This window comes from Eurosta solidaginis, chromosome 3, assembly GCF_040869045.1.
Source record: "Eurosta solidaginis isolate ZX-2024a chromosome 3, ASM4086904v1, whole genome shotgun sequence".
Taxonomy (NCBI): domain Eukaryota; kingdom Metazoa; phylum Arthropoda; class Insecta; order Diptera; family Tephritidae; genus Eurosta; species Eurosta solidaginis.
In genome coordinates, this window is record NC_090321.1 from 155622775 (window position 1) to 155649979 (window position 27205).

A 27205-nucleotide genomic window follows, 5' to 3' on the forward strand; every position below is an offset into this window, starting at 1 on the left:
ACCAAAAAATATAAATTTCTGCAAAATGTAAATCACACAAATTGAAAAAATTTTCCACTTTTCTGCAGAATTAGAAATGGCGGATTTTTCGCACGCAAAAATGACGTATTTTGCTATCCCTTTGAAAATAATAGGTGCGAGAGAGCACGATACATTGTGGGAAAGCAAAATTTGTCAGCATGCTATTTCATTTGCACAATTTTTCATTCCAAATCGTCACCCCTGTCAAAAATTCGTGTGGCTGTGTGCGTTTTTGGTCACTCGATTTTTGCAGGGTATAACCGCTGCAGAAAGTCACAATGACCGTAAAATGACTAGTAAAATGACGTGGAGCGTTTTTGCAGGGTTTTGCCTTTTTTCTTGCGTGAAAAATAGTAGTATGGAAGTAATTTTGACGTTTAAAAATCTACGGTGAATAGTGAAACAAGCAAGAAGAAGAGCACATAAACAAAAGAAATATAAAGAATGTCACTTCCTTATTAGGGAAAGTATTCGCAAACATATATTTTTGATAATTTTCTGTCTAATAAATGTTGTTATTTTTCTAGAGTGGTCCTCAAATTGGTCAGCTACACCACCAACATCAATTGCCGGCAGTGTTAAATCTCCACACCAGCAAATGCCACCGCAACTGGGTCCAATGCCACGACAGCCTGGTCTAATGCAGTCAAAATCCGGTCAAATGCCACCTCAACACCCTATGCGCCAGTCATTTGGTGGCCATGAGCAACAAGGTCCTCCAGGTATGCCGCCCGCATCTACTGGACCAGGTGGGGCAATGACACCACATCCAGTTATGCCAAGGTATATACCACAACAGCCACCGGGTTATGCAATGCCACGATAACAGCAGCAACAACCTCCCCAGGATGGCTATCTGCCAATGCCACAAAATCCGGGCTATCCACCACAACCTCAAAATCCAGGTTATCCTCTACAACAACCAGGTGCACCACGTGGTTACATGGGTCAAATGATGCCACCAACACAACCTGGACAGACGCCAATGCTCAGTCAAGCCGGGTCAACCCCCAATACCCGGACACGTTCGGACGTTCTGGTCATAATGTATGCTAATACAACTAATAATTTACAAATTAGCTGATGATTATTTTTGTGTTATTTTCTTTAGCAACCACCTGCAACTGTTACTGGTAAATATCAACAGCCGCAACAGTATGATCAAGCCCAACGCCGTTTAGATCCCGATCAGATGCCAAATCCGATAAGCGTTATCATTGAAAATCAAAATAGCGCTGGTGGTGCTTTTATTACTAATGAACAGGGTTTATTACCACCATTGGTGATCACAAAATATGTGGTAGAAAATTAGGGTAACTCCTCGCCACGTTACGTTAGGTATCGATAATCGAAATTAATGTTTTGTTTGGCAATTACATTGATCTTTCTTCTTTGCAGGTCGTCTTTGTATTGCATACCTGCAACAGCTGATTTATTAAAAACAACAGCTTTGTCCATTACACTTACCGTCTCACCAATGACACGCACGGTTGAGGGTGAATACGAGCCACCCATTATAAATTTTGGTGAATTGGGTGCAATTAGATGTAATCTTTGCAAGGCTCATATATACAATTTGTAGATGCTGGTCGTCGTTTCCAAAGTCTTGTGTGTAAAGTAACAACAGATGGTAAAAAAATCTGTAAATTTTGCTTGTGTTCATTGATCCATATTTTTTCTCAACAGTGCCAACTGAATATTTCCAACATTTGGGCCACACCGGACAGCGTGTCGATAAATATGAATGTCCTGAACTTGTATTGGGTACGTATGAGTTTTTGTGTAAAAAATGTTTGGTTACCGATAGCTCTCAAGGTAAACCTCAACTCATATCCAACATCAATGCCTCGCAATCAATTGTGGACGCTATACGCACTACATTGGGTCCACGCAGTATGGACGAGCATATTGATGATTCCAGTGGGAAGGCCACAATTTCAAATGATGGGGCAAGCAGTATGAAACTATTGCATATTGTGCATCCAGCCGTAAAACTCTAGTCGACATCGCCAAATCTCAAGATGCTGAGGTAAGTTTTTTGTTATATTAGAATGTGTAGAATAAAAATGTTTCTCTTATCAGGTCAGCGATGGCACCACTTCAGTAGTACTTTAAGCAGGTGAAATCTTAAAACAAGTTAAGCCATATGTTGAGGAAGGCATGCATGCACATATCATCATTAAAGCTATACGTAAAGCATTACAATTATGCCAAAATATGACATGGCTGTACATGTAGAGGCGCCAATCAAAGGAATAACAACGTGCTTTATTGGAAAAAGGCGCTGCCACAGCAATGTCCTCCAAACTTATTCATCAACAAGAAGATTTATTTTCTAAAATGGTTTTGGACGCTGTACTTTCCTTTAATGGACCCAAAGTCATACAAAAAATATAAAATCGCAAAATTAAATATAGAATTGGAATTGAAGGCTTTTATTCAGTCTATAAATTTCACTTTCAGACAATGTATGTATATACAAAGAAACATTAAAAACTAAAAATAAATATACATACAAACAGTGGCTCCGAAATCTATAATAGAAGCCACCTAAACAAAAGTTGCAAAAGTTACAGAGAGTTAATCAAACTTTGAAAAACGGACATCAAAGTTTGCACCTTTTTTGGCAGAGGGTCTCGCAAATTTTTGAGTACGCAGCTTTGTAGCCCAAATAATTTCAAAATAATAATGTAAATGCTAGAACTACTAAAAAGTTTATCTGAATTTTCAGAACTTTTTTGTAGAGGCTGTTCAACATTTTCTTCCATACAAAAGAAAATTTTTCTCATGCGTTGTATGGAAGAAATTTCTCAACAGCCTTTACAAAAAAATTCTGAAAATTCAGATAAACTTTTTAGTCGTTCTAGCATTTACACCATTATTCTGAAATTGATTGGGCTACAAAATTGCGTACTCAAAAATTTGCTAGACTCTCTGCCACAAAAGATGCAAATTTTGATGTCCGTTTTTCAAAGTTTGATTAATTCTTTGTAACTTTTGCAACTTTGGTTTAGGTGGCTTCTATTATAGATTTAGCTATGTTTTGCAAATTAGAGTGCCTTTTTGTGATGCAAATTATACAGCCTTCCTGTGATGCATTTTAATCGAGATTTTGATACAATATAGAATATTTAATGGTTCATCTAATGACCTGATTAGATCAAAGTTTAAAAAATGGCACACTCACGCTTCTGGCAATCAAGTGACGATATGTACAGTGTGCGCCAAAACTAAAGCACCGAAGTCTCTGTTGCTTTTGGTTAAGTAAAATCTTAAATTCAAGTTCTTAATTCAATGGGGCGTATACTCTAAATTAGTTGCAACTTTTTTGACAGATAGCCCATTGGAAGTTTTGTCAAAAAGCTACAACTAACTTTAAGTACCCACTTAATTCTGACTATGAATATGCCCCAATATTTTGCTTTTATTTGTGAAGACCACATCGACGGCTGAGTGGAACATCACCGTATTTCAAAACATTTTTCGAAAATTCCCTTTGTCAGAAATTGTTTCACGAGCGCCTTAAATTAGAACTTGTTTCAAAAATGCCCTATTTCAAAACTTGGTTCAAGAACGTCCTATCTCAGAATGAGTTTCAGAAACGCCCTATCTCAGCTGCAAGTGTATTTAGTTTTCGTTCAAATATGACCTTTTGTAAACTCATTCTAAGATACGGCGTTTTGGAACTAAGTTATAAAATAGGGCGTTTTAGGAAAAGATTCTAAGTTAAGGCGTTCTTGAAACAATTTCTGAGAAAGGGCATTTTTTTTTAAATGTTTTGAAACAGGGTGATCTTCCACTCAGCCGTCGATATACTAAACATTTATATATTATATTGAGTATATGTTCTTCCTTAATAAAATAGACTTAACATCCTAGAACTTATAATTTGACTTTTGTTGAGCTATGTAGATGTTCTGAAAGGAATTTCGGTGCTTTATTTATGTCGCACACTATATATCATAAATTTCACCAACAGACTTCAATATTTACTCTTGGAGAGCTCATTAATAATACAATACAATAAATAATAATAAAGGCATGCTTTCAATAAGCGCCTATAAACTTCCTCTCTTATCCATAAAAAAATAAAATAGGTTTATTAAGCTCTTATAATTGGAAATTTGTATAGAAATGTCATTTTAAAATGCTTTATAAACCTCCAATATTTTATATGAATAATGGGATTAAATAAATATACCCCCTTATACATAAAAAATCATGAGGGTTTATAAAGATTTTTAAAATGACATTTCCATACAAATTTCCAATTATAAGAGCTTAATAAACCTATTTTATCTTTTTTATGAATAAGGGGTATAATTTATAACAAACATAAAATAACATTTCTTTTTATCTAATAATATATTGGGTAATATGAACAAAAGAGTTTGCTAATAGACTTCAATATTTTGACGCTTTAAGAGCTTATTAAATTCATTAAATGTATACTTTCAATAAGGGCCTGTATTAGGCTGAGGCGGTTTGGCAATTTATACCGTGCCGTCGAAATTATAGTTCCTCATATTCATACGAACCAAAAATTTAATGTTGTTATAAAAAAAATTAAAAACTTAGAAGGAATCATTCGCAAATCTAAATCTTTTCCATTTTGAATTCAGAAAACGTCAACTGAATTTCAGAATAGGTAATTGGATTTCAGAATAGGCAATTGAAATTCAGAATGTGTGAAGTGGATTTCAAAAATAGACAATTCAATTTCGGAAGGCATCAATTGGATTTCAGATATCAAACAATTTATTACGCAAAGTTGGAATATAATTTGTAAGTTCAAGGCATTTCATAAATTCATTTAAATGTAAAATGGTTCGAAAGGTATTTTCTAAAATCCACTTGACGATTTCTGAAATCCAATTCACACATTCTGAATTCCAATTACCTATTCTGAAATCAAATTAACATATTCTGAAATCCAGATAACTATTCTTAATCCAAATGACAAATTTTGAAATTCAATTAACTATTCTGAAAGGTGTAGTTGACCGATCAAGTATGTACCTATTAATTTGGCAATGAGTGTATGTTGTAGGCCAATGTTTTGTTCGTACCAACATAAGGAATCATAATTTCGACGGCGCGGTCTAGCCTGCTTACTTAAATATAATTTATAACAATTTTTCATGAGGACGATATGTGATCACAGGTGGTGCACTGACGTACAGACCAATTTATTCTGTGGTCTGGCTGGATTTCTGTTCCACGATTTTCTGTAGAAGGATACTGTTTATGTGAAGACACATGTCATCTCCGACAGAACGTGGCAGCTTATTTAGCAGCCAGTCAAAAGTCGATAATGCCTGGGCGTATGGGGATTTCTTACGATCCTCCAAAAACTCCTCTTCCTTTTTTAAAATTCTATTCAAGCGCCCCCACTTCTCATCTGGACTTTGAGATAACGTATACGATTTCGAACGCTTTGGATTCTGTAAATACAAAATGATAGGTCTATTTATATATTTTATTTATTTATTATTTATAGAACGTCATGCTGTTGCGCTTATTGCCAGACATCAACGCAGAATGTGATGCTGATGCAAATGCGCAATACTGCTGTCGATATTACCATCTGCACCCATACTCACATAGTCGTATTGGGAATCGTTGTCACTAATTTGCGTGCTGTTCAAGTCCTCTGAGGGATCTAAGGGAGATTGGCTTGATTCCTCACTGAAATTCGATGAAGATGTAAATGTCCTGCAAGGGAGTACATGTACAATGTTAACATTTTTTGAAGTATACACACAGAATTCATGACAATGGATCAAACTTCAAAAACTTTTTTTTATCAAAACTTGAATTTTTTTATCCGAATTTCCAAAAGTTCTTCGAATATGCAGTTTTGTAATGTCCAAGTTAGAAGTTTCTCAGAAGTTTCCCCGAATTTTCAGAACTTTTTTTGTAGACAGTGTTGGTTATTTTCTTAAAAAAAAATAAAAATATTTCGTTTTTTATTCGATATTCAAAAGTTTCATTTCGTTGATATCAAAGTAAAAAAAATTGATTTTTAGAGTTTGAGTATTTTTTTCCATACAAAAAACGCTGAAAAAATTACTAAAAAATTCTAAGTTTTTGATTTTGTTTCTGATGCCAACATAACGAATTTAAAAAAATTTTTTTTGACTTCGTTGTCGAAAAAAAAATATTTGTTTATTTCGTTGTGCAGCCTTGTTTTCTACCATACAACTCATGCACAAAAGTGATTTTTCAATCAAAACATATGGAAAAAATACTCAACACTCTCGACAACAAAAAATTCTGAAATTTCGGGGAAACATATGAGGTACTTCTAACTTACACATCTATCTATATATATAAAAATCAAATTATGTATGTATGTAGGTATAGATCGAGTTGCGTCCTAAACATATCGACCGATCACAACCAAATTTGCACAACCCACTAGAAACCTTCCAAGGATGGTCATAGGCTAAAAATAATATCGATATATAAAAGGGGCGTGGCACCTCCCATGCAAAATAAATATTTAGTACTACATAACTCTGAATATATTCATGCTAGAACATTGAAATTCAGTAAGGAGTTATATGAGGTCAATCCCCAACACAAACAAAATGTGGGGAGGGGGAGAAGGTCATCGGGAAGTTAGTTAAAAGTGGATTGCAAAATTACCTTCGTTGTTGTGAAACGTTTGGCAAGAATGCCATTTCCCCGGCAAACTCCCAATATAGCCGCATCCAACGCAGCGCCGCCGCTACTGCCACTCTTTTGCCGCTTGGATGCTCTGGCGTGGTAGCGATAGCTTTCCCGAAGGCTGGTCCACGCGTCTTTGCTTTCAATCACTAATGTAAATAACACATACAATTAAATGTGACACTTTGCATTTGCTCACAATTGTTAAAACATGTCCAAAAATGTCGCGAGAGGTATATAAAGATACGTACGTGACTTCCGTACCAATAACACACTTGCAGTTTTCGGAACACGCAATACTTGTGCGTACACGAACCAAATGGAAATTACAGCAAATTTCCAACTTTTCTTGCAAATACCTATTTATAAAAGACAAAACGCGTCTTTTGACACTCCTCCATATATTTTTGGACGTGGTTTAACAGTTTTGAGCTAAAGTAAATAATTACCAATTAAAATACACAAATATGGTAATTGTTTACTTTAGATCACAACTGCAAAAACCCGACCAAAAATATCGGAAGAAGTGTCAAAAGACGAGTTTTGATCCCAGGACCACCACTCCGAGAGCGGAAACTCAAAATTTAATTTCTGTCAAAAGTTATTTCCAAAAAACCGAAAAATGGCCCCGGGGCGCTCCGAAACCGAGGGTGGGATCCATAGTTTTCTTGCGCAGAACACCTTTCTGCATTGGCGGCCTTCGGCCACTCTTATAAAAAATTACCCTGGGTGGGTCCAATACCGGTTTGGAGACCAAAACTATATCCGCGCAACACACTTTTACCCACAGTTTTTCTTGTGGGTACTACAAAATCATCAAAATAACAACCACATGAAAATTTTCAATTTTGTTTGCAAATATCGGTAATAGTCTAGTTGAGGGGTCGACTGCTAATACGCTACGACGCATCTTGACATCAGTATTAATAATCCGAAGGCGGAAAATAAAAATTTTAACGCGCTCAAAAGATATTAACGAAAAACCGAAAAAAGACCCGCGGGTACCTCCGAAACCGGGGGTCGGATCCATAGTATTTTTGCGCAGAACACCTTTCTGTGTTGGCGGCCTTCGGCCGCGATTATAAAAAATAACCCTGGGCTAATGGATTAATAGTGCCATACCGTAGCCAACCAATTGGTTTTGGTTTTTCGCCATATCCATAACCTAAAAATATTTGAGTTGGTGAATTTATTAACTTTTTGAATATTTTACGTATTGGTTTGGGATACGTTTTGACTAAGAGACTTATTGTTTGTGGAATATGTTTGTAATTTTTTGTGTTTTCCTAATTTTTACGAAAATGTCAGCTGTTTAAGGTTATGGCACCATTAATCGATCACAATGGAGATGGTTATGGATATGGGTATCGGTACGAATATGGCGTTAGAGCTAATGAAGTTTAACTGGCCCTATGTAGTTGGTCAATGGTGCCCTATAATAACGCCGGAGCCACAACATAGCAAGAGAACCAATTAGTTTTAAACAATAGTTATCACCAAATTATTGGATTAGGGGTTGAGCTCGAAATTGAACCTAAAATCCTTTATCAGTAGGCCGATGCATCAAAAACAATTAGTTTTTAGTTTTTCGCCATATCCACAACTTACAAATATTTAAGTTGGCAAGTTTATTAGCTTTTCAGATACTATTATATACTAGAAATATAATTTGTAAGTAATTCTTTTGAAGAATCTTTTTTCTGAAATTATCAGATTTTCTAGATGCAGCAATGTCAATAAATATGTTTACATAAACATGGTTATGATGAAGACATTATGACTTTGTTAAAAATTTAATCTCCAGGTTAATAGATAGGCGTGAATATTTTATGGAATAAGTAAATGTACACATAGAGCTTGTTTTACAATTTACAATTGAAACATATTTTGGTTTTGCATTTAAACTTAAAACTTCTTTTTCAACGAAGAGCGTTCGTTTGCATTTGTATTTATTAAATTTTCTGTCCCATATAATCTAAATTATATGAAATACATAACAAACGACAATTCCGTGTGAAAGAAAATCGTCACGAATTACAATCGATGCTGTGTGCAACACAGCAACACTTTTGAGCAAACATAAACCCTGTTCCAACTTTTCTTGGCCCTGCACGAAACCCTAATTGCCGATTGTGGCCAAACTAACAACGGTAACCCAGACTTTTCCCGTTATTTTTTCACGAAGGTCTTTATTCTGCTCGTGTTTTTTTACCATTCGGCTCGCTCGGCAATGGCAGCCATATTGAACAGCCTGTCAAACCTCCATATTGAACAGCCTGTCAAACCTCCATATTGAACAGCCTGTCAAATGCTTGACAGATAAGAGATCACACTTTGTCATCATTCACAATGTTACAGATGAGCCAACCTGTATATAGTTGAACCATGGACTGAACCAAAAAATGTACTACATATGTATTTGTCGCGCTGGTATACTGCGTAGCATAGCGGAATGACTTTGCGCCATGCTGCGTAGTAATCAGTGATCATCAGTGTCATTGTTTACTATATAGTTTGGCAGCTTAAATAGAGCTTATGTTGCGAACAGAGTGGAAGGCAATGGACTAGGCAGTCGAATGTCATATAATGAAGGAATTGATGTTCAGAGTTTATTCGAAATTTTCCCGAAATCGTGAATCACTAAAGGGAGTGTAGTTAAGTACGAAAATGAAAAAAATGTTGTTAGGTTTTGCTCCTTTTTTAGCAGAAATTTTCATTTTAAAAATGTAATGTACAAACCAATGTTCATTCTATTACTTTTTTAGCAGAAGATTTTCATTTTAAAAATGTAATATATAAACCAATTTTCTTTCTATTACTCATTTTATATATGGAGCTTCATATGCACTTTATAAAAACGTACTTTTTATTTTTACGAACTTATTCCTCAATGAAAATAAATGAAACACGTATTAATGTAAGCATTAATCATGTTGCTTACTTCTCAAAAGTTCGTCTAAAATATTATAAATGTGTTAAAAGTAGCAGGACTTAAATAATGTTGACAAATCTGATATTTCAAACTAATTTTATATAATAAAAATGATTTCATAAATTGCATGCATTTTATACATATGCTGTTTAGGTAAGAACCTAAATATTTATATCTATTTTATTTATATTTTAAATTTTCTCTAACTATTCGTTTTGTGCTGAGTAAATTTTGATTATGCATAACTTTCTTTGGCTATATAAGCTAGCAATTCCAGGGGCCGTTTTCACCATCTTCGGTGAACGCTAACAAACACTTTATTTGAAAGAAATCGTCCAGTGATTCGTCAAATAAGGGTTACTTTAAAATAACGGACGTTAAAAGTTCCCCTGTCACATGAGGAAAAATGATCAAATTGTGTCGCGTTCCAGGAGGATATATTCCACCGTCTCTCCTGATCGATTACGAAATCGACATGAATTCAAAATTATGTTTTTTATTTAGTTGAACGGCGATAGAAAATCGTTTTTTTTTTTTAAATGCAAGAAACTTCAAGAAGAACGTAAGTTTTTAATCATTTGCGTGTTGCTTTGACGTTGGCGTTGCGTTGCTTATGGATTGAAGCAATTAAAGCCCGTGTGTTCAAAGTCAGATGTAGACGCAATGCAAGAGCCAAAACGACGCAAAAGTCACCTTAAGCGTATTTGCTTTAGGTGTTATTTATCAATATTAATTAAAAATATTAGATCTCCTAAAAAGTTGAATTTAGGCAAGATACACAAGAGGCGTAGCTTCGTAGACGCCTGCAAAATATGGCATGCAGCTAAGATCTCTCTACACCTCAAGATTGCTTATGCTGTGCCTAATACGCGTCTATGAAGCTACGCCTCGTGTCCATCTTCTCTTAGATTATATTTCAAAGAAATTTTTTTAGCTATAAACTTTGTTCATAATATTCATGTACATGTCTACTACTATGGCAGTCTCTTGCATACTACTATTTCATTATTTAAAAAAAAATTTAATTCGGAAATATGCAACCTTATCATGTGCATTCTCAAACACGGTTGCCACACCATGTTGCCATTTGGGACCAAAATTTATCGAAAAAAAGACCAGGCCTCAAAAAAACGGACCAAATTTTAGTTTTATTTTATTGGAATACAAACAATTCGGCAAATTACTAGAGTATCGTATTTGTTGTGATAAGCGAAAATTGTAGGATGTTTCAGGGGTGTCCGATATAAAATTTTAATAAAGGAGACACTGGGCTTTAGTTCAAACTGCACAAACAAAAATAAAGTGTACCTTTAGGTATCACATTTTCAAATTTTTAGGATAAGACTATGTCTTTCACCAATCTAACGTTGTGGACCTAGTTTTGCTTGTTTGCAATGAAATAAAATGTGTAGCGCAGTTATGTTTTAGTAAGGAACGGTTAAAAAATTTGCGTTGTGGCAAACTCAATAAATCGTAAATGAAACTAAGTAATTGTGTTAATGCTATTTTTATAGATGCTTTTATTTTCACTCACAGTTTAAACTTCATACCAGAGCCTAGATTCAGTAAGTGTGAGTTTTGAACTCAGACTAAAAATGAAGCGTCTTAAAAGTTTCAACTGTATAATAATTGAATACCGATCGAAATATCTAAACACTAAAACAAGTCTTTTTCTGATAATTCGTTGTTTCATCAAAAATTAATGACAATGTATTTGTCCGAACATTCAACACTTCATTTTTAATGCCTCGCCTAAATTATCTCCCAAGTGAAATGTGATTGTTCTGCCACATTTTATTGATAGAGCAATTTTCGTGGTAAAAATTTCATTGGAGTAAATTGAAAATTAAATAAATAAATAAATGTAAGGCGCGATAACCTCCGAAGAGATCTAAGGCCGAGCTTCTCTTCCAATTTGCGTCGTGCTCCTCTTGATTTCCCCTACAAATTGGCCGGACGGGACCTACATGTTTTATGCCGACTCCGAGCGGCATCAGCGAGGCAGATGAGTTTTCACTGAGATCTTTTCATGGCAGAAATACACCCGGAGCGCTTGCCAATTGAAAATTATATGTGGGTAATAGATTTGCGGCAATTTTTTTTAGCAGTGTTTTGAATTTTTGTTTCAGTGAAAAAGAAATATAAGTACCAAAACCGTGCCAAAAAGACCCAAAATTGAGAAAAAAGGACCAGATGACCATATAGGGGAGGAAGGGAATGGACTGAAGTGGCAACCGTGTTCTCAAATGCAAGCTTCCACATCAAATACATATACATATAAGTACTTCGACATTACGAAATACATTGTCGCCTTGCATAAAAGCTTTTTGACCACCATAATACCACAGATTAAGTATAAAATTTCACAAAAATAATACATTTTTTCGAAAAATCACACAGAATATTCACAGTCATTGTTTACGAATTTAGAAACAATGAGAATGGCAAATACGAACGTGTATGAAATGTAATGTCAAAACGTATATGCACATGGTTGTATTTATATGCACGAAAACGCTTTAAAATCGCATGAAAATGTTAAAATAAAGTTCAAAAATAAATGATAAAAACTTTAATATAAATAAGAAGATTCTTTTAATAACAACAAAAACGCCTTATATATTCTATATATATATGAATTGGTAAGGATTATCGCACTTTAAAATTTAAGTTAAATAATCTAAAGATTTTTTTTGAAACTGAGTCGAGAACTGTGCGTGTGAATGTGCGAATTTCACCGATCAGCTTTGCGCTCATTGTAAATTTTACCAAGTAGCGCAACTAACAGCTGATCGGTGAAAATACGCACATTCACACGCACAGTCCTCGACTCAGTTTCAAAAACAAACTTTAGATTATTTAATTCAAATTTTAAAGTGAGATAATCCTTATAAATTTATGTATACAGAATATATATGGCGTTTTTGTTGTTATTAAAACAATAGTTTTATTTATATTAAAGCTTTTATCATGCTTTTTTTATCTTTGAAAAAACTCCGAACACCATTCCTTCATTATATGACATTCGACTGCCTAGTCCACTGCCTTCCACTCTAGTCGCAACATAACATCTACTTAAGCTGCCAAACTATATAGTAAACAATGGTTGCGCTACTTGGTAAAATTTACTATGATCAGTGTTCTTGATCATGGTTCAACTATATAAAGGTTGGCTCATCTGTAAAGCAACAAAATATGTATGTTCAAATTGTCAAAATATGTGTATTGGTGTTGGTGCGAATGGTATGGAATGGAAACATAAAACTTAGCAGTTTTTGTATGTGTAAGTAAAATGTTGTCAATGTGTTGGTTTCATTTTGAGTTTGCCATCTCCTTTTGACAATCCCTTCGACCATGCAATGACATAAATAAAATCAGCTGATGAGATGAGCCAACCTGTACATAATTGAACCATGGTTCTTGATCATATAGAAATTTCTGAAAGCATAGTGTAGAAGTACAAGTGTGTTGACTTCTTTCTGACAGGCACTCGCTTAAGTGGGCATAACGGGAAAATCTGTGTTACCATTGTTGTTTCGGTTGAAAAAGGTCAATTAGGGTTCTGTGCAGAGACGTAAAAGATTGAAACAGGGTTTATGTAGTCACAAAAGTGTTACTCCTGTTCCACAGCATTTTAATTTTATTTCACGGCGAAAAGTGTTCAGTTCAGAGTTTTTGATTTTCATTAAAAGTTTAATTTATTACGGAAGGTTACTCCTTTAATTGTAAAAAGCAGAGAAAACGTAGAGTTTTTCAAATTATTGTGAAACACTTTTTAATTTGAATTTCTGTACCCAAGTTCACTATGAAAACTGAAAAATGTACACTTATTAAAAACTCATTTGCACACACAATTTCCACTTTGAATTTAATTGTGTTTTTATGCATAAAATTTTGAAACTAAAAACAAAATTTTCATTTGTCAGAAAAAATAAAGAAAAAACTGCCTAATGTCAAAAACCCCTATCGCAATACAAACTGGCTTGTTTGTTTTTAATGAACTACGTTGATTTTTTCTTGTATTTCGTTAGTTTTTTCAAATATAGTTCACATACTTTCACCAGTATTGAAACCTTATTGGCTCCCTCGACAAAAAATATAAGAGAAAATACAAGAAAAATACATAGAAAATAAAGTAGCGTCATATAGGAGTTTGATTTGTTTGCAATTACAGCACCATTATATTTGCAGGAGGCTTTCACAGCTACAAAAATTAAGGCGGATTTAAACAGACGCTGTGGTTGTGTTGCATTCATTAATTCATCTGTCGGGCGAAGTATAGAAAAATTTACATAAATGCTTTGGTTGCGTGCCTACGCTAAACTATATTTCAAAAAACTAACGAAATACAAGAAAAATACAACCTTTCATTAAAAACAAATGAGCCAGTTTGTTTTTCGATAGGTTTTTTTGACATTCGGCCGTTTTTTCTTTATTTTTTTTCAGACAAATGAAAGTTTTTTTTTTAGTTTGAAAATTTGATGCATAAAAACACAATTAGAATCAAGTTTCTTTTGAAAAAAGTGAACCATTAGAGGAAGAAATAATTTGCGCGTGTTATTTGCTATGTTTTATTGTTAAAAATGTTAATGTAAAAATAAAATGTAAAAAATAAACAAAAACATGACAAACTCGCTAATTATGGGGGAATAGTGGCCTCGCTTTTTCATGATAAAATTTTTTTTTGTGTTTTGAAGTTCCGATAAAGTTTCGTTAGTTTTTTTAGCTTGAAATCCAAGCAAAGATAAAGTAGTGTCATATATGCTTTTGAAGTGACCAAAGCGTTTTATATAATTTTGCCCTTATGCATTTGTGTAAACAGCCTTAGAAGTGAAATTTTTCCATGTTACACATGTGGCGCTTTATATTTTGACTCTAATTTAAATAAATTTTGCTTCCCGTATGTTTCCGCATTGTTGCAGGCTACAAATCTAGTATTCTTATTTCCGCGGAAATATATGCTACTATTACATCTGTAAATTGTACAGTTTTATTTAACTATTAAATGCAACTCAGCTTGAAGTACTCTTACGTACCAAAAATGCAACTCTAGACCTGAGATTTGCATCAGGTGAGCGAGGCTGTTTGTAGTTTTGACGTTTATCGCTTAGTTGACACACTTGGTATAGGTACACTATGTCTGAAAGTTTTATTAAGAATAAAGTATTGTATGGATAGCATCTCTTTATAAAGTGAGCCGTGATGAGCAATGCAGCTGCTAAAACTCGTCCAAAAATGATTATCAGTATACAGTTTTGCAGATTTTACATATAGGCTTTCGAATGGATTGATTTGACAACGCAGCATAATGAATGATAAGCAACCGGTTGGATACTCAGAAGACGCTGAGGAAAACACCGTCACTTCAAGTAGGGAAAACTTCTCGTACATTATTATATTAATAATTTTTTTGTTCTAATTTTTAGCTAATACCATTAATCGCATGTCGGCGAGTCCCCGATCAATAACAACACAAGTCGCCAAACTAACTTATCCGGGCACGGCAAAACCATTAAAAAAAATTGGGACAAAGAAGCAATGTAAACCAATACAACATACTCATGATAATTTGAAGCAACCAGAATCAGAGGCTATCGATACAGCTCGAAACGAGTTCAGCAAGAAAAGAGAAGAACGTGACAAAGAAGTGAAAGAATTTAAGTCGTACATAACTGGAATCGCTACAAGTAGAGAAGAGGGTGACAAAAATGAGAAAGAATTAAACAGAGGTTCTACAATACACAAGAATGAGGAGCTTAAAATTAATACAATAACTACTTTTCGTAGATGTAAAACTGAAATACTTAGTAATAAAGTTGAATTGATATCAGAACGGCCGATAACAACTAGAAAAGGGGCTAAGGAAAGATCCAAGTCCAGTCATCTTCCAGATACAAAATCAAAAGATTTATTACCTTCAGCTTTATGTAATACAAAGAGAAAGTCGTATAACGTTGAAGAAGCACGGAAGTTCTTACAACAGCAAAAACGTCGAAGGCGCTGTCAACAATCCGCTTCAGCACTAAAAGTCTATAATGAAAAAAACGCGTTTGAAAAGGAGGAAATCAAAAAAAGACTGGAAGAACTAAGGAAAAACTCTAGAGCCATTATTACGAAGAATGTAAAAAGAAAGAAAACACCACTTCTAGTCAAAGCCACTACTAACAGAAATGTAACAACAACGGAAAAACAAGAAAAATCTATTGCGGATATAATCGTTGAACCAACTAAAAAAACAGGAATTATTTATGTTGAAAACAACAATCGTTCCGAAAACAAAGGTACTTCGGCCACCATTGAGAATCTATCGGAAAGATCTCGAAGTAATGGTGAAAGGAAAACGGCTAACGTAAGTAAAATACTTGCTGAGTTGTTTGTTTAGAATAAAATATTAAAGCACTTGTCCACACTATGTGCGCGAACAAACTAATCGGATTTATAGACAACCTACGGTAGCGCTTCCCAAGGCAGTCGGTTCTATGTACCGGAGCGACGTGGGATTTTTCCCGGCCAAGAACTGTCATTTCAGGGTACCCATTTAATTTGTTGCGACCCTCCCACAAATTGTCATCCTCCCAGCAGCTCCTTGCAGCGAGACTGCTCCATATTCTCTTGCTCCGAGAAGGTATCGAATCCAATCCGGGTCCGTCTCCTGACCTCGGTCCTGAGAAATAGTTTTGCTGCGTATTATTATTATTATTATTATTTATTTATTATTACGGCGTTTTAAGCCTAAAACTTAGATTATTACAAATTATAAATATATTTTAATAATAATAGGATTTCTAGCGTTTGGGGTGTCGGAATGCATGATATTCCGATCAGCACGGGAACTGGTGGTCCCAACGACGAGTCTTGGAGTCATCTCATTGGGAGGTTGGAAGGACGTGTTCTCAATCCTGCTCTACTCCAAGACGTATGATTACACAGTTTTATTATTTATACTGTCGGAATGCATTTGATTCCGGTCTACCCAAAAGCTAGCAGCTCAGCAGAACGAGCCACTCTTATCGGACGGTTGGAAAGGACGCGTTTCCAATCCTCCCTGTACCAGCTTTTATGTACACACAACCAACTATAATATATCGTTGTTGTAGTAATATACGTGATTCACATGAACACTCCACCTGTTTGTCTGGGACGATATTTTCCGGAATTCTGTCCCAATTTGATTGCGAGCGATATATGTTTTTGACCTGATGCATAAGGTTCCTCTGTGTCTATTTGGATTGACATGTACGCTCAAGGATCAGTAACATGAAATACAGATACAAAATATTTTATCTCATTGGAAGGGTTTTGTAATATTCTAATAAACTTTTTTTGAAGGTGTATAAGTTTTCACAATTTTTAACATGATTAGGTAGTTCATTAAAACATTTCAGGCCTTTGTAAAATATATTTTGCTTGTCCATTTCTGTTTTGAGAAGAGGTAATCTAAAATTATTATTTTCCCTGATTATGTAAGAATGGGTTTCATTCACATAAACAAGTTTTTCACTTAGGTAGGCTGGTAATTTACCATGCTTGATATAAAATACAAATTTCATACTATGGTAAAATATCAACTGTTTCACACTCAACCAGTTTAGTGCATCAAGCATCCTCTTTATGGAAGTGTCGTATCTCACTTTCAATCTTTGTTTTTCATAGCTTTGTTTTGCATAATTTGTAACCCGTCTAGTTGTGTTTCATTAGCAATAAAGAATATTGTAGGGCAATATAAAAAGTGCGGTTCTGTGATGGATCTATATCCTTTCAACTTATATTTCTTACTAATAAGTTTACACGATCTCTTCCAAAATCCAATTTTTTTGCCCATTTTGGCAACAATATAATCAATATGATCCGTAAACCTCAGTTTATTGGCAATCAGGATCCCTAAGTACTTAAATATTTTGACATCCTCAATGCTTGTATTCAATATTTTTAGATTTAAATTAAGTGATTCTTTATTGGTCGTCCTAGATAAAACCATGAACTTAGTTTTGTTAACGTTAAGCTTGAGTTTGTTAATGCAAAGCCATCTATACAATGAGTCCAAATCTTCTTGCATTTTGCTCCTTGCTATTGAAATGTCCGTTTCATTTACTTCAAGTAGCGCATCATCTGCAAACAACCTGATTTTACTATATTTCAGTGCTGATGATATATCGTTTATGTAAATGTTGAACAAGATTGGTGCTAATACCGCCCTTGTGGTAAACCTATGTCCACTTGTGCCTCGGATGAGACTACTGACTCGGTGGTTGTTCTTTGTTTCCGGTCTGATAAGAAGCTTCTAAACCACTGCAATTCATTTTCCCTAATACCAATTTTTTGTAGTTTATCGAGCACTATATTCCTATCAATTGTTTCAAACGCTCTTTTCAGGTCAATGAAAACTGCTACTATATGTTTTTTTAGGCTCAGCTCTTCCTTTCAGCTAGATATGACGTAATTTAATGCCGTCTCGCAAGAGTGCCTTTCTCGGAAACCGGATTGTCCCATTATAAGTATTTTATTATTTTCTAAGTAATTAAGCAGTTGATTTTTTATTGCAATTTCTAGAATTTTTTCTATGTTCGGCAATGTATTTATCGGCCTTAGTTCTTCTGCCACTATTGAACCTTTTACTTTCCTAATTGGTACTATTGTCGAAATTTTCCACATGTCTGGTACTATTCCAGTAGTGATGGATTTGTTTATAGTAGTTGCATAGAAGAAACCCATGTACGATACCGAATCTTTAATTACGCCTTCTGAAAGTAAATTCCCCCCCCCCCCCCCCCCCCCCCCCCCCCAGTTTTATTTTTGAACCTTTTTGCTATACGTGTAACATCCTCAACCGTAATTTCTTCGAATTTTAAACATGACCTACCTGTAAATTGGAAGTCGTTCTGACTTTGAATAACTTCAATTTCCCTGTTTATATCAACAATGCTATCTATAAAGAAGGAGTTCAATGCTTCAGCAATATCATATGTCACACCTTTTACGAACACCGTCAAGATCTTTTCTTGTGGCCCCGTTAAGTTTACAGCATGCTTAAGATGCTTCCACATTAGCTTGCTATCTGAACTATTGATATCAATATTATTCTCCATGTATTTAATCTTTTTAAATTTGATTAGTTTTTTGTAGTACTTTGCGACCATGTTATATTCGGTATAGTCACCCGTTGCTCTAGCTGGTGAGTGCAACCGGTATTTTAGTTTATTCAATTCTGTCAATTCTTGGTCATACCATTTATTTCTTAACTTTACCGTACTGTTTTTTTCAAACGTTAGTACTCCCATACAATCTAGTAAACAAGTATTTATATAGTTGACCATGTCGTTGACATTCATGCTCCTTATTAAACTGAGATCGCAATTCCTCAGTAGAGTGGTCAAGTTATCGGCAGAATAATTCTCCCAGGATGTTGATGAAATGACTCTTCGTAACGGGTTTGAATTACTTACTTTTATAGCAAATGAAATAGTTTCGTGATCGGATATTCTGTGGTCTTCAAGATTTACACAAGACAGTATATCAGCGCTTGCATGTAATAAATATATTTGTGTTTGAGAAGTTTCCGCGACTCTTGTATTGAAATTTATTTTTTGTTTCATTGCGCTACGTGCACAAATTGCATTCAGTTTGTAGCTACTCGAAGAGTTAATATTTAAGTTTATATTGAAATCTCCATCTAGAAGGGAATTCGTACCTGATTCTAATACTTCTGATAAAATACTCTCTACGTGATTTAAAAATTCACTGTCACTAGAACTTGGGGAATGGTACAACACACCTATTTGCCACTTAATGTCCACTTGCTTTAATTTTACTATAGCATACCATACATTTCTATCAATTGATCGATTAAACCTGACTTTGTACTTGATTTCCTTTTTCAGTAATAAAGCGACCCCTTCCGTATGTCTACTATGAGAGTCGCAACGAATTAATGTATACGGTGCAATATTAATTTCAGAATCAAGAATATCTGAAGTTATACATGTTTCTGAGCATAAAACAATGTCCGGATCCACTTCTTCTATCATTTTTTCGAGCTCTGCTTTATTTGCTAACAAACTACAAATATTCAAGTAGACATATTTCAAATCAAAAACATTTATTACTGGGCTTGTACGTCTTGGTTGCTAAAAACCAACTCGTTGTTTTTCCAGTTTAAGCTTCCTTTGATAAACTGGGCAGTCATGGCTCATTATGTTATGGCCTATATTGAGCTTAAAACCTGACTGATTATTGGCATCTACGAAATTACCACATTTATTAATGGGCGTGCTCTCCTGGCAGTTTTCTGTCACATGTTCTCCCAGACATTTACTACATCTCTGTTTCAGAGCAATTGGCAGCTATGTGGTTAAACCCTAAATATTTGTAGCACCTTTTTACAGTTTGACCGTCATAAACTGGGCAGCGATCCCATCCAACATTAATTTTCTTATGTCTCAGGATGGCCTCATAATATTTATGCTCAATTTCTATAACTGCATTAATATGTTGTCCTCTATTTTCTTTTTTAGCGCGTTTAATTGTAATACATTTCATTTTAGCTTCCCTGAGTGTATCATTCTGCGCAAGGATCCGGCTAACTATTTCGCTCTCGGTATGCTCTGCACTAATATTAGCTACCACAACTCTAGGAAAATACACTTTTGGCTCAGCTATATTATACACATTTTTATCCAACTTTTCTGTTAGCGTATCTCTAATTTTGTCCTTGTCGCCTGCTGTATTAGCGCTTATAATTATCGTGCCATTATTTTTGTTTTGTACCCTTCCTATATTTAAATGAGATGGATCTATTTTTTTTAAATCCATTTTTTTTCTCAATGGCTTGTTTCAATTTGGGCTTAATAACAATTGGAGGGATGCCTTTTGTAACAGTGGCATATGTAAAAACATTTCCACCATCAAACCCTTTATTCTGATTTGCAACCTTCTTAACCTCTTTTATAATTTCCTCTTTCTGTTTATTAAATGCCTCATTAGAGATATTAGCAACCTTTTTAACTTCATTAATAATTTCATCCTTTTGCTTAGTGAACACCTCATTAGGTATACTTACTTTACTTAGTTTATCCTTATTTTCTAAGCACAAGCATTCTATTTTTTTCATTAACTCTAGTTTTTCTGAGTTCACCTTATAGATTTTTTCTACTATTATTTTCATCTCTCTTTCGTTGTGAGTTATGGAAGCGCTTATTTCCCTTTTATGCTCACTCAACATTTTTTCAATTTCGCTTTTTGCTCTTTCAAATTTACTTTGTTTACCTCTGAAATAGCCAAGATTTCCCTTAAAGCCTCATCAACATTGGAAACATAAGTCATGCAATCATCACAAATAAATCTTAAAAGTTTAAAACCTTGCAAACAATTAAAGCCATAATCATCGATAGACGCACACGCAATGTTTTTATGGTAAACCTTACCACACACACCCTCACATCTTACACCTGTTTCCCCTCTTATTTTTTTGCTACATTTCCCGCACTCTTCCATTTTCTGCTTAACAGTTACACAAAACTGCACAAGCAAAATATATTTTCTCCTTTTTATTTAAATTAAATATAATTGAATCTCACAAGAAATGCACTTTATTAATGATGGTGCATCACCTGTCACTACTTTGCTAGTTTCACCAATTTTTAGTGCTTATCAAAGCACACAGACTTTATAATGTTTATTCTACTTACGAGCTCCAAATACACGTCCATACGCAAGCAATTCGCAAGCAATGATCGTATGCCGGAAAAGAATCTTTTTAGGACGGTCATACTCTTGTCAGTGTGTCTCGGGTAAGGGATGGTTGCATAGATTCCAAAACCCGACGCCCACGTTACTTTTATAAATATTTTGTGGCTCCTTGCTGTTCACGCCCAAGGGCGTCCCGTAGACTACGCCTTAGCGCCCCCTACATCCTTCCAGCAGCCCCCCTGCTCAGCAAGCCACAAGTACCCGCTGCTGCTCGCGCCCCACGGCATCACCAACTCATACGGCCGCTGCAACTCATACCTACAACCTCCGTAGTAGAGTCGGGAGCAATGACGAGCATCAGTCCCTGCCCCCGGCTCTTCCCCCCTCTTTTACGGCAGCAATCGTTTAGGTCAGGGAAACATACTCTTAGTCCCTACCTCCCTTTGCACCGTTTGCCAGCAGTTTAGTTATCTTTGTTGTTGTTGTTGTTGTAGCAGTGCTTCGCCCCACCTAACAGCTGCGACCGATCACAAATTGTCATCAATATCCTCTAACGGGAGTCCAAGGAAAGTTGCTGTTTCAACAGGGGTGGACCATAATGAAAGGGTTGTTAGAGGCGTTGGTTCCACATTACAATTAAAGGGATGGTTGGTGTCATGTGGGGACACATTGCAAGCGGGGCATATATTTTGTATGTCGCGGTTGATTTTGGATATGTAAGAGTTTAACCTGTTACAGTATCCCGAACGAAATTGAGCCAGAGTGACTCGTGTTTCCCTGGGGAGTATGCATTTATCTTCCGCAAGTTTTGGGTACTGTTCTTTGAGTACTGGATTCACCGGGCAATTCCTGGCATAAAGATCCGACGCCTGTTTGTGGAGTTCACCAAGGACCTGTTTGTGTTTTTTGCTTCATACGGCTGAGTTGTTAGGTGTCGTATTTCCTCAAATTGCTTACGGAGATGACTCAAGTCCCTAGGCGGTGTTGGCTTATCAATCAGATGTCTGTTGGGATGCCCAGGTTTCTGGGTATTCAACAGGAACTGTTTGGTTAGCATCTCATTTCTCTCCCTGATGGGGAGTATTATCGCCTCATTATGTAAATGGTGTTCTGGGGACATAAGAAGACAGCCCGTGGCGATTCTGAGAGCAGTATTTTAGCAGGCCTGTAGCTTATTCCAGTCGGTAATTTTTAGGCTTGGCGACCATATAGGGGACGCGTAGCATGCAATTGCTTTGTATGTGGTAATAAGCGCTTCTTTGTCTTTTTCCCAAGTACTGCCAGCAAGGGATTTGAGGATTTTATTACGGCTCTGGATTTTCGGTACAATTGCAGCTGCGTGCTCACCAAAATGTAGATCCTGATCAAACGTCACACCCAAGATTTTGGGGTGTAGGACAGTCGGTAGCGTAGTGCCATCGACGTGGATGTTCAAAATGGTCGACATTTGTGACGTCCATGTTGTAAATAAGGTCGCGGAGGATTTAGTCAGAGATAATGCCAGGTTTCGCTAGGCGAAAAAACTGGAGAGATCAGGGAGGTAGCCGTTTATTCTGTTGCAAAGCTCATCGATCTTTGGGCCTGGACCTGTGGCCATTATTGTGCAGTCATCGGCGTAGGAAACGATAGTAACTCCTTCTGGTGGCGGAGGTAGCTTAGTATATGTAGAAATTAAACAAAAGTGGGGATAGGACACCACCCTGTGGCACCCGTTGTTTAATTCTTCTTGATTTTGATGTTTCATTTCTAAATTGCACCGATGCCTGCCGACCACCCAGATAATTTGCGGTCCACCTTTTAAGACATTGGGGAAGGGTAGACCCTTCAAGGTCTTGCAGTAACGAGCCATGGTTGACCGTATCAAAAGCTTTTGATAGGTCTAGCGCAACGAGTACAATTCTATGGTGGGGGTTTCGTTTTAAACCGCAATTTATCTGGGTGCTGATGGCATTCACCGCGGTGGTGGTGCTATGGAGTTTTCTGAAGCCATGATGATGGCAGGCTAGCTGCAAATTTGCTTTGAACTCCTATGTTAGCTGGTTTCCCAGGCTTTAGTAGCGGGACCACCTTGGACATTTTCCATTCTTCGGGTATGACAAAGGTGGAAAGAGACAGGTTGAAGACATGTACTAAATATTTGAAACCCTCTTTCCCTAGGCTTTTAAGCATCGGCATGGCTATGCCGTCTGGGCCTACTGCTTTGGATGGTTTAGCATGACCGATGGCATCCTCAACCTCTTTGGCGGTGGTGGTAATTGGTGACGCGCTGAATTTATGTTTATGTGCGTGTCTGTTGGCCCTCCGTCTACCTTTGTCGACCGTAGAATGCATTATATATTGTCGGCAGAAAGCACTCGCGCATTTTTTCGCATCCGACACACTTTATCGCCAAAGGCGATGGGAACTAAGTCATTGTGCCTAGACGGATTCGATAGGGACTTTACGGTTTTTTTTAAGTTTACCTACACCGGCAGAGAGGTTACAACCGCTTAGGTGTTCCTCCCATTTCGCCCGCTTGTGTTCATCCACAAGCAATCTGATGCGTTGGTTTATATCCCTTATTTGGGGGTCGCCGGGATTGAGCTGTCTTATAAGATCACATTCTCTCGCTAAACTTGCGGCCTCCTCCGGGAAGTGGGCCGAATTTCGGGAATTCTACCGGCGAGAATGAAACGAGCAGAGGCGGATTCAATGATCTTGCGGAAAGCACGCTTCCCTTGGCGGGCATCAGTCGGGACAGGGAAGGCAGCAAAGCGGTTGTCTGTAAAGGATTTGTATTCGTCCCACTTTCCCTTTTTAAAGTTAATGAAAATGCGTATTTCTGTGACGATGAAGTCGGCGGAACGCTCGAGCGAAATAAGTATCTACATTTTGGTGAGCACGCAATTGTACCGAAAATCCAGAGCCGTAATAAAATCCTCAAATCCCTTGCTGGCAGTACTTGGGGAAAAGACAAAGAAGCGCTCATTACCACATACAAAGCAATTGGCCAGCCGATTGCATGCTACGCGTCCCCTATATGGTCGCCAAGCCTAAAAATTACCCACTGGAATAAGCTACAGGCTTGCCAAAACACTGCTCTCAGAACCGCCACGGGCTGTCTTCTTATGTCCCCAGAACACCATCAACATAATGAGGCGAGAATACTCCCCATCAGGGAGAGAAATGAGATGCTAACCAAACAGTTCCTGTTGAATACCCAGAAACCTGGGCATCCCAACAGACATCTGATTGATGAGCCAACACTGCCTAGGGACTTAAGGAGTTATCTCCGTGAGCATTTTGAGGAAATACGACACCTGAGAACTCAGCCGTATGAAGCAAAAAGACACAAGCAGGTTCTTGGTGAACTCCACAAACAGGCGTCGGGTATTTATGCCAGGAATTGCCCGGTGAATCCAGTACTCAAAAAACAGTACCCAAAACTTGCGGAAGAGGAACGCATACTCCCCAGGGAAACGCGAGTCACTCTGGATACTGTAACAGGTTAAACTCTTACATATTCAGAATCAACCCGACATACAAAATGTATGCCCCGATTGCAATGTGTCCCCACATGACACCAACCATCTCTTTAATTGCAACATTGAACCAACGCCTCTAACACCCTTTCATTATGGTCCACCCCTGTTGAAACAGCAAGTTTCCTTGGACTCCCGTTAGAGGATATTGATGGCAATTTGTGATCGGTCGCAGCTATTAGGTGGGGCGAAGCATTTCTACAACAACAACTAGTGCTGATTTTATTTCAGACGCCGAGATCGCCTTGAGTGCAGCCTGACTGTCACTGTGTATGGCAATTGTTTCTTGTAGTATTCGCGCTGAAGGTTCAGGTCAGCGCACTGGCTTATAGCGAATACTTCTGCTTGAAAAATGCTCGGGTATGCTCCCAGAGGTGTTGATAGCTTGGCTCTGGGTCCAACGACTCCAGATACAATCCCCTCCGGCGTCTTCGAGCTATCGGTATACCATACTATTCTATTTAGCTGATGAATGTACTCAATTCTGCTTTCCTCCCACGTATACTTGTCTCCCAGTTGTACTTTATACCTTTTCTCATAGACTATCTGGCTTGGGATATCATCCCTCGGGAGTTGAGAGATTGGGATCTTCTCTCTCAATTCCTCCATGTTCCGGGACGATATGACTTATTTTTATTTATTTATTTATTATTACGGTCTTTAAGACCTAGTTTAGGTTAAAATAAGAGATAAAACATAAATACTCATGTCACATTTAGTGACGTACAATATAAAAACAATTTTTCTTTGAACTTACTAATATTTTCACAGTCTTTCAAATCAGAAGGTAACTCATTATACATTTTATAACCTAAATATTCAAGAGACCTTTTGGCGAACTCAGTTCTTATTCTAGGCAGTCTTATATTATTGCAATTTCTTGTTCCATAATTGTGGATTTCATGATTATAATGTATTTTACTACTCAGGTAATTCGGTAACATTCCTAACCTAAGTTGGTGTATAAATTTCAATGTGAAATAACTAACTGACTGTTTAATACTAAGCCAGTTTAATCTATTGAGCATTACAATTTTTGGCGTTCTTGGAGGACATTTTAAAATAAATCGCATTGCCTTGTTTTGCGATATTTGAAGTTTCTTAATATATATATCATTACTTAATAGCAGAATAGTAGGACAATAAATAAAGTGTGGTTCAATAATTGAACGATATACCAATATTTTATGACTTTGACTGATATGTTTACATGTTCTATACATGAAGCCTATTTTCTGTGCAATTTTCCTTTCCAGATAAGTTACATGCTCTCCAAAATTTAGATTATCATCAATCAAAACTCCTAAATACTTAATTTTTTCTACTCTTCGGATTTCCATGTTTTTTACCTTCAGCGTAATATTATTTAAACTATTGTTACTTATGATATTAGTGTTTTTACAAAATATCATGAACTTAGTTTTTTCGACATTTAATTTCAGTTTTCTAAGGCATAACCATTTGTATAGCGAGTCCAGGTCTTCTTGTACTTTCAGCATGGCACATTCTGCATATTTTTCACTTATGATAAGCAATGCATCATACGCAAATAGACGTATTTTACAATATTTTAAGCATCTTTTGATATCATTGATATACAATGTAAACAATATTGGCGCCAAGACCGAGCCTTGTGGTAAACCAATGTTAACATCCACCACTGATGAAACCTCCTTTCCAATTATCGTTCTCTGTTTTCTGTCACCCAAATAACTCCGGAACCATTCCAAAGCCTTTCCTCTTATACCAATTTTAAACATAACGTCCAATAGCTCAGATCTATCGACAGTTTCAAAAGCCCGTTTTAAATCCAAGAAGACAGACACCGTAAATTTTTTGTCCGCCATGTCTTCTTTCCAATCTGCAATTACCATATTCAACGCTGTTTCACAAGAATGGCTCTTCCTGAATCCCGATTGTTCTGGGATAATCACATTGTGCTTCTCTAAGTATGCCACAAGTTGATCCTTCACCACTGTCTCCATAATTTTTTCATCTGTAGGTAACGTGTTAATTGGACGTAGTTCCTCGGGTTTCATTGTATTTTTTACTTTTTCAACAGGTATTATTGTTGAAATTTTCCAGTAACTAGGTACAATACCGCTGTCTAAGGATTCGTTAATTATGTCTTTGTAGAAATTAGCAGTATATGTCATGGCATCTTTAACGACACCCTCCGATAAAAGCTTGTCGCCGCCATATTTGTTTTTAAGTGATTTTGTGATAATAATAATATCGTCCACTACAATGTCAGTAAATTTAAATGTTTCAAATGGATTACTATGATTTGCGCTTATTTCATCCCCATTTACAATTTCTTCGATGCTATCATTAATTTCAACAATACTTTGTATAAAAAAGTTATTTAGGGCAT

The 27205-nt window shown here is 36.3% G+C and overlaps 2 protein-coding genes and 1 long non-coding RNA gene across 5 annotated transcripts in view; 2 read left to right on the plus strand and 1 right to left on the minus strand.

The window, feature by feature from the left end:
• Positions 1-423: 423 nt before the first annotated feature.
• Positions 424-2765, plus strand: LOC137244430 (uncharacterized). The gene is made up of 5 exons (XR_010950989.1): positions 424-1068; positions 1133-1359; positions 1420-1651; positions 1708-2050; positions 2104-2765. It is a non-coding gene; the product is annotated as an uncharacterized lncRNA (long non-coding RNA).
• LOC137244428 (uncharacterized) lies at positions 2435-8005 on the minus strand. Of its 3 annotated transcripts, XM_067773417.1 has the most exons (5): positions 7816-8005; positions 6945-7052; positions 6673-6842; positions 5625-5736; positions 2435-5465 (listed from the first exon to the last, which is right to left on the minus strand). In XM_067773417.1, the coding sequence occupies exons 3-5, from the start codon at positions 6735-6737 to the stop codon at positions 5211-5213; spliced, it is 432 nt and encodes a 143-aa protein (XP_067629518.1). In that variant the 5' UTR covers positions 6738-6842; positions 6945-7052; positions 7816-8005; the 3' UTR covers positions 2435-5210. The 3 variants fall into 3 exon arrangements, with proteins under 3 accessions (XP_067629518.1, XP_067629519.1, XP_067629517.1); XM_067773418.1 differs by lacking the exon at positions 6945-7052; XM_067773416.1 differs by having other exon boundaries at positions 6673-7076; positions 7310-8005.
• Positions 8006-14741: 6736 nt separating this feature from the next.
• The window catches only part of LOC137244431 (putative leucine-rich repeat-containing protein DDB_G0290503), a 242858-nt gene continuing 230394 nt past the window's right edge, over positions 14742-27205 (plus strand). Inside the window, exons 1-2 of the mRNA XM_067773419.1 lie at positions 14742-14994; positions 15052-15974. Coding sequence (XP_067629520.1) covers positions 14934-14994; positions 15052-15974 — 984 coding nt within the window. The 5' untranslated portion in view covers positions 14742-14933. The remainder of the gene's footprint in view (positions 14995-15051; positions 15975-27205) is intronic.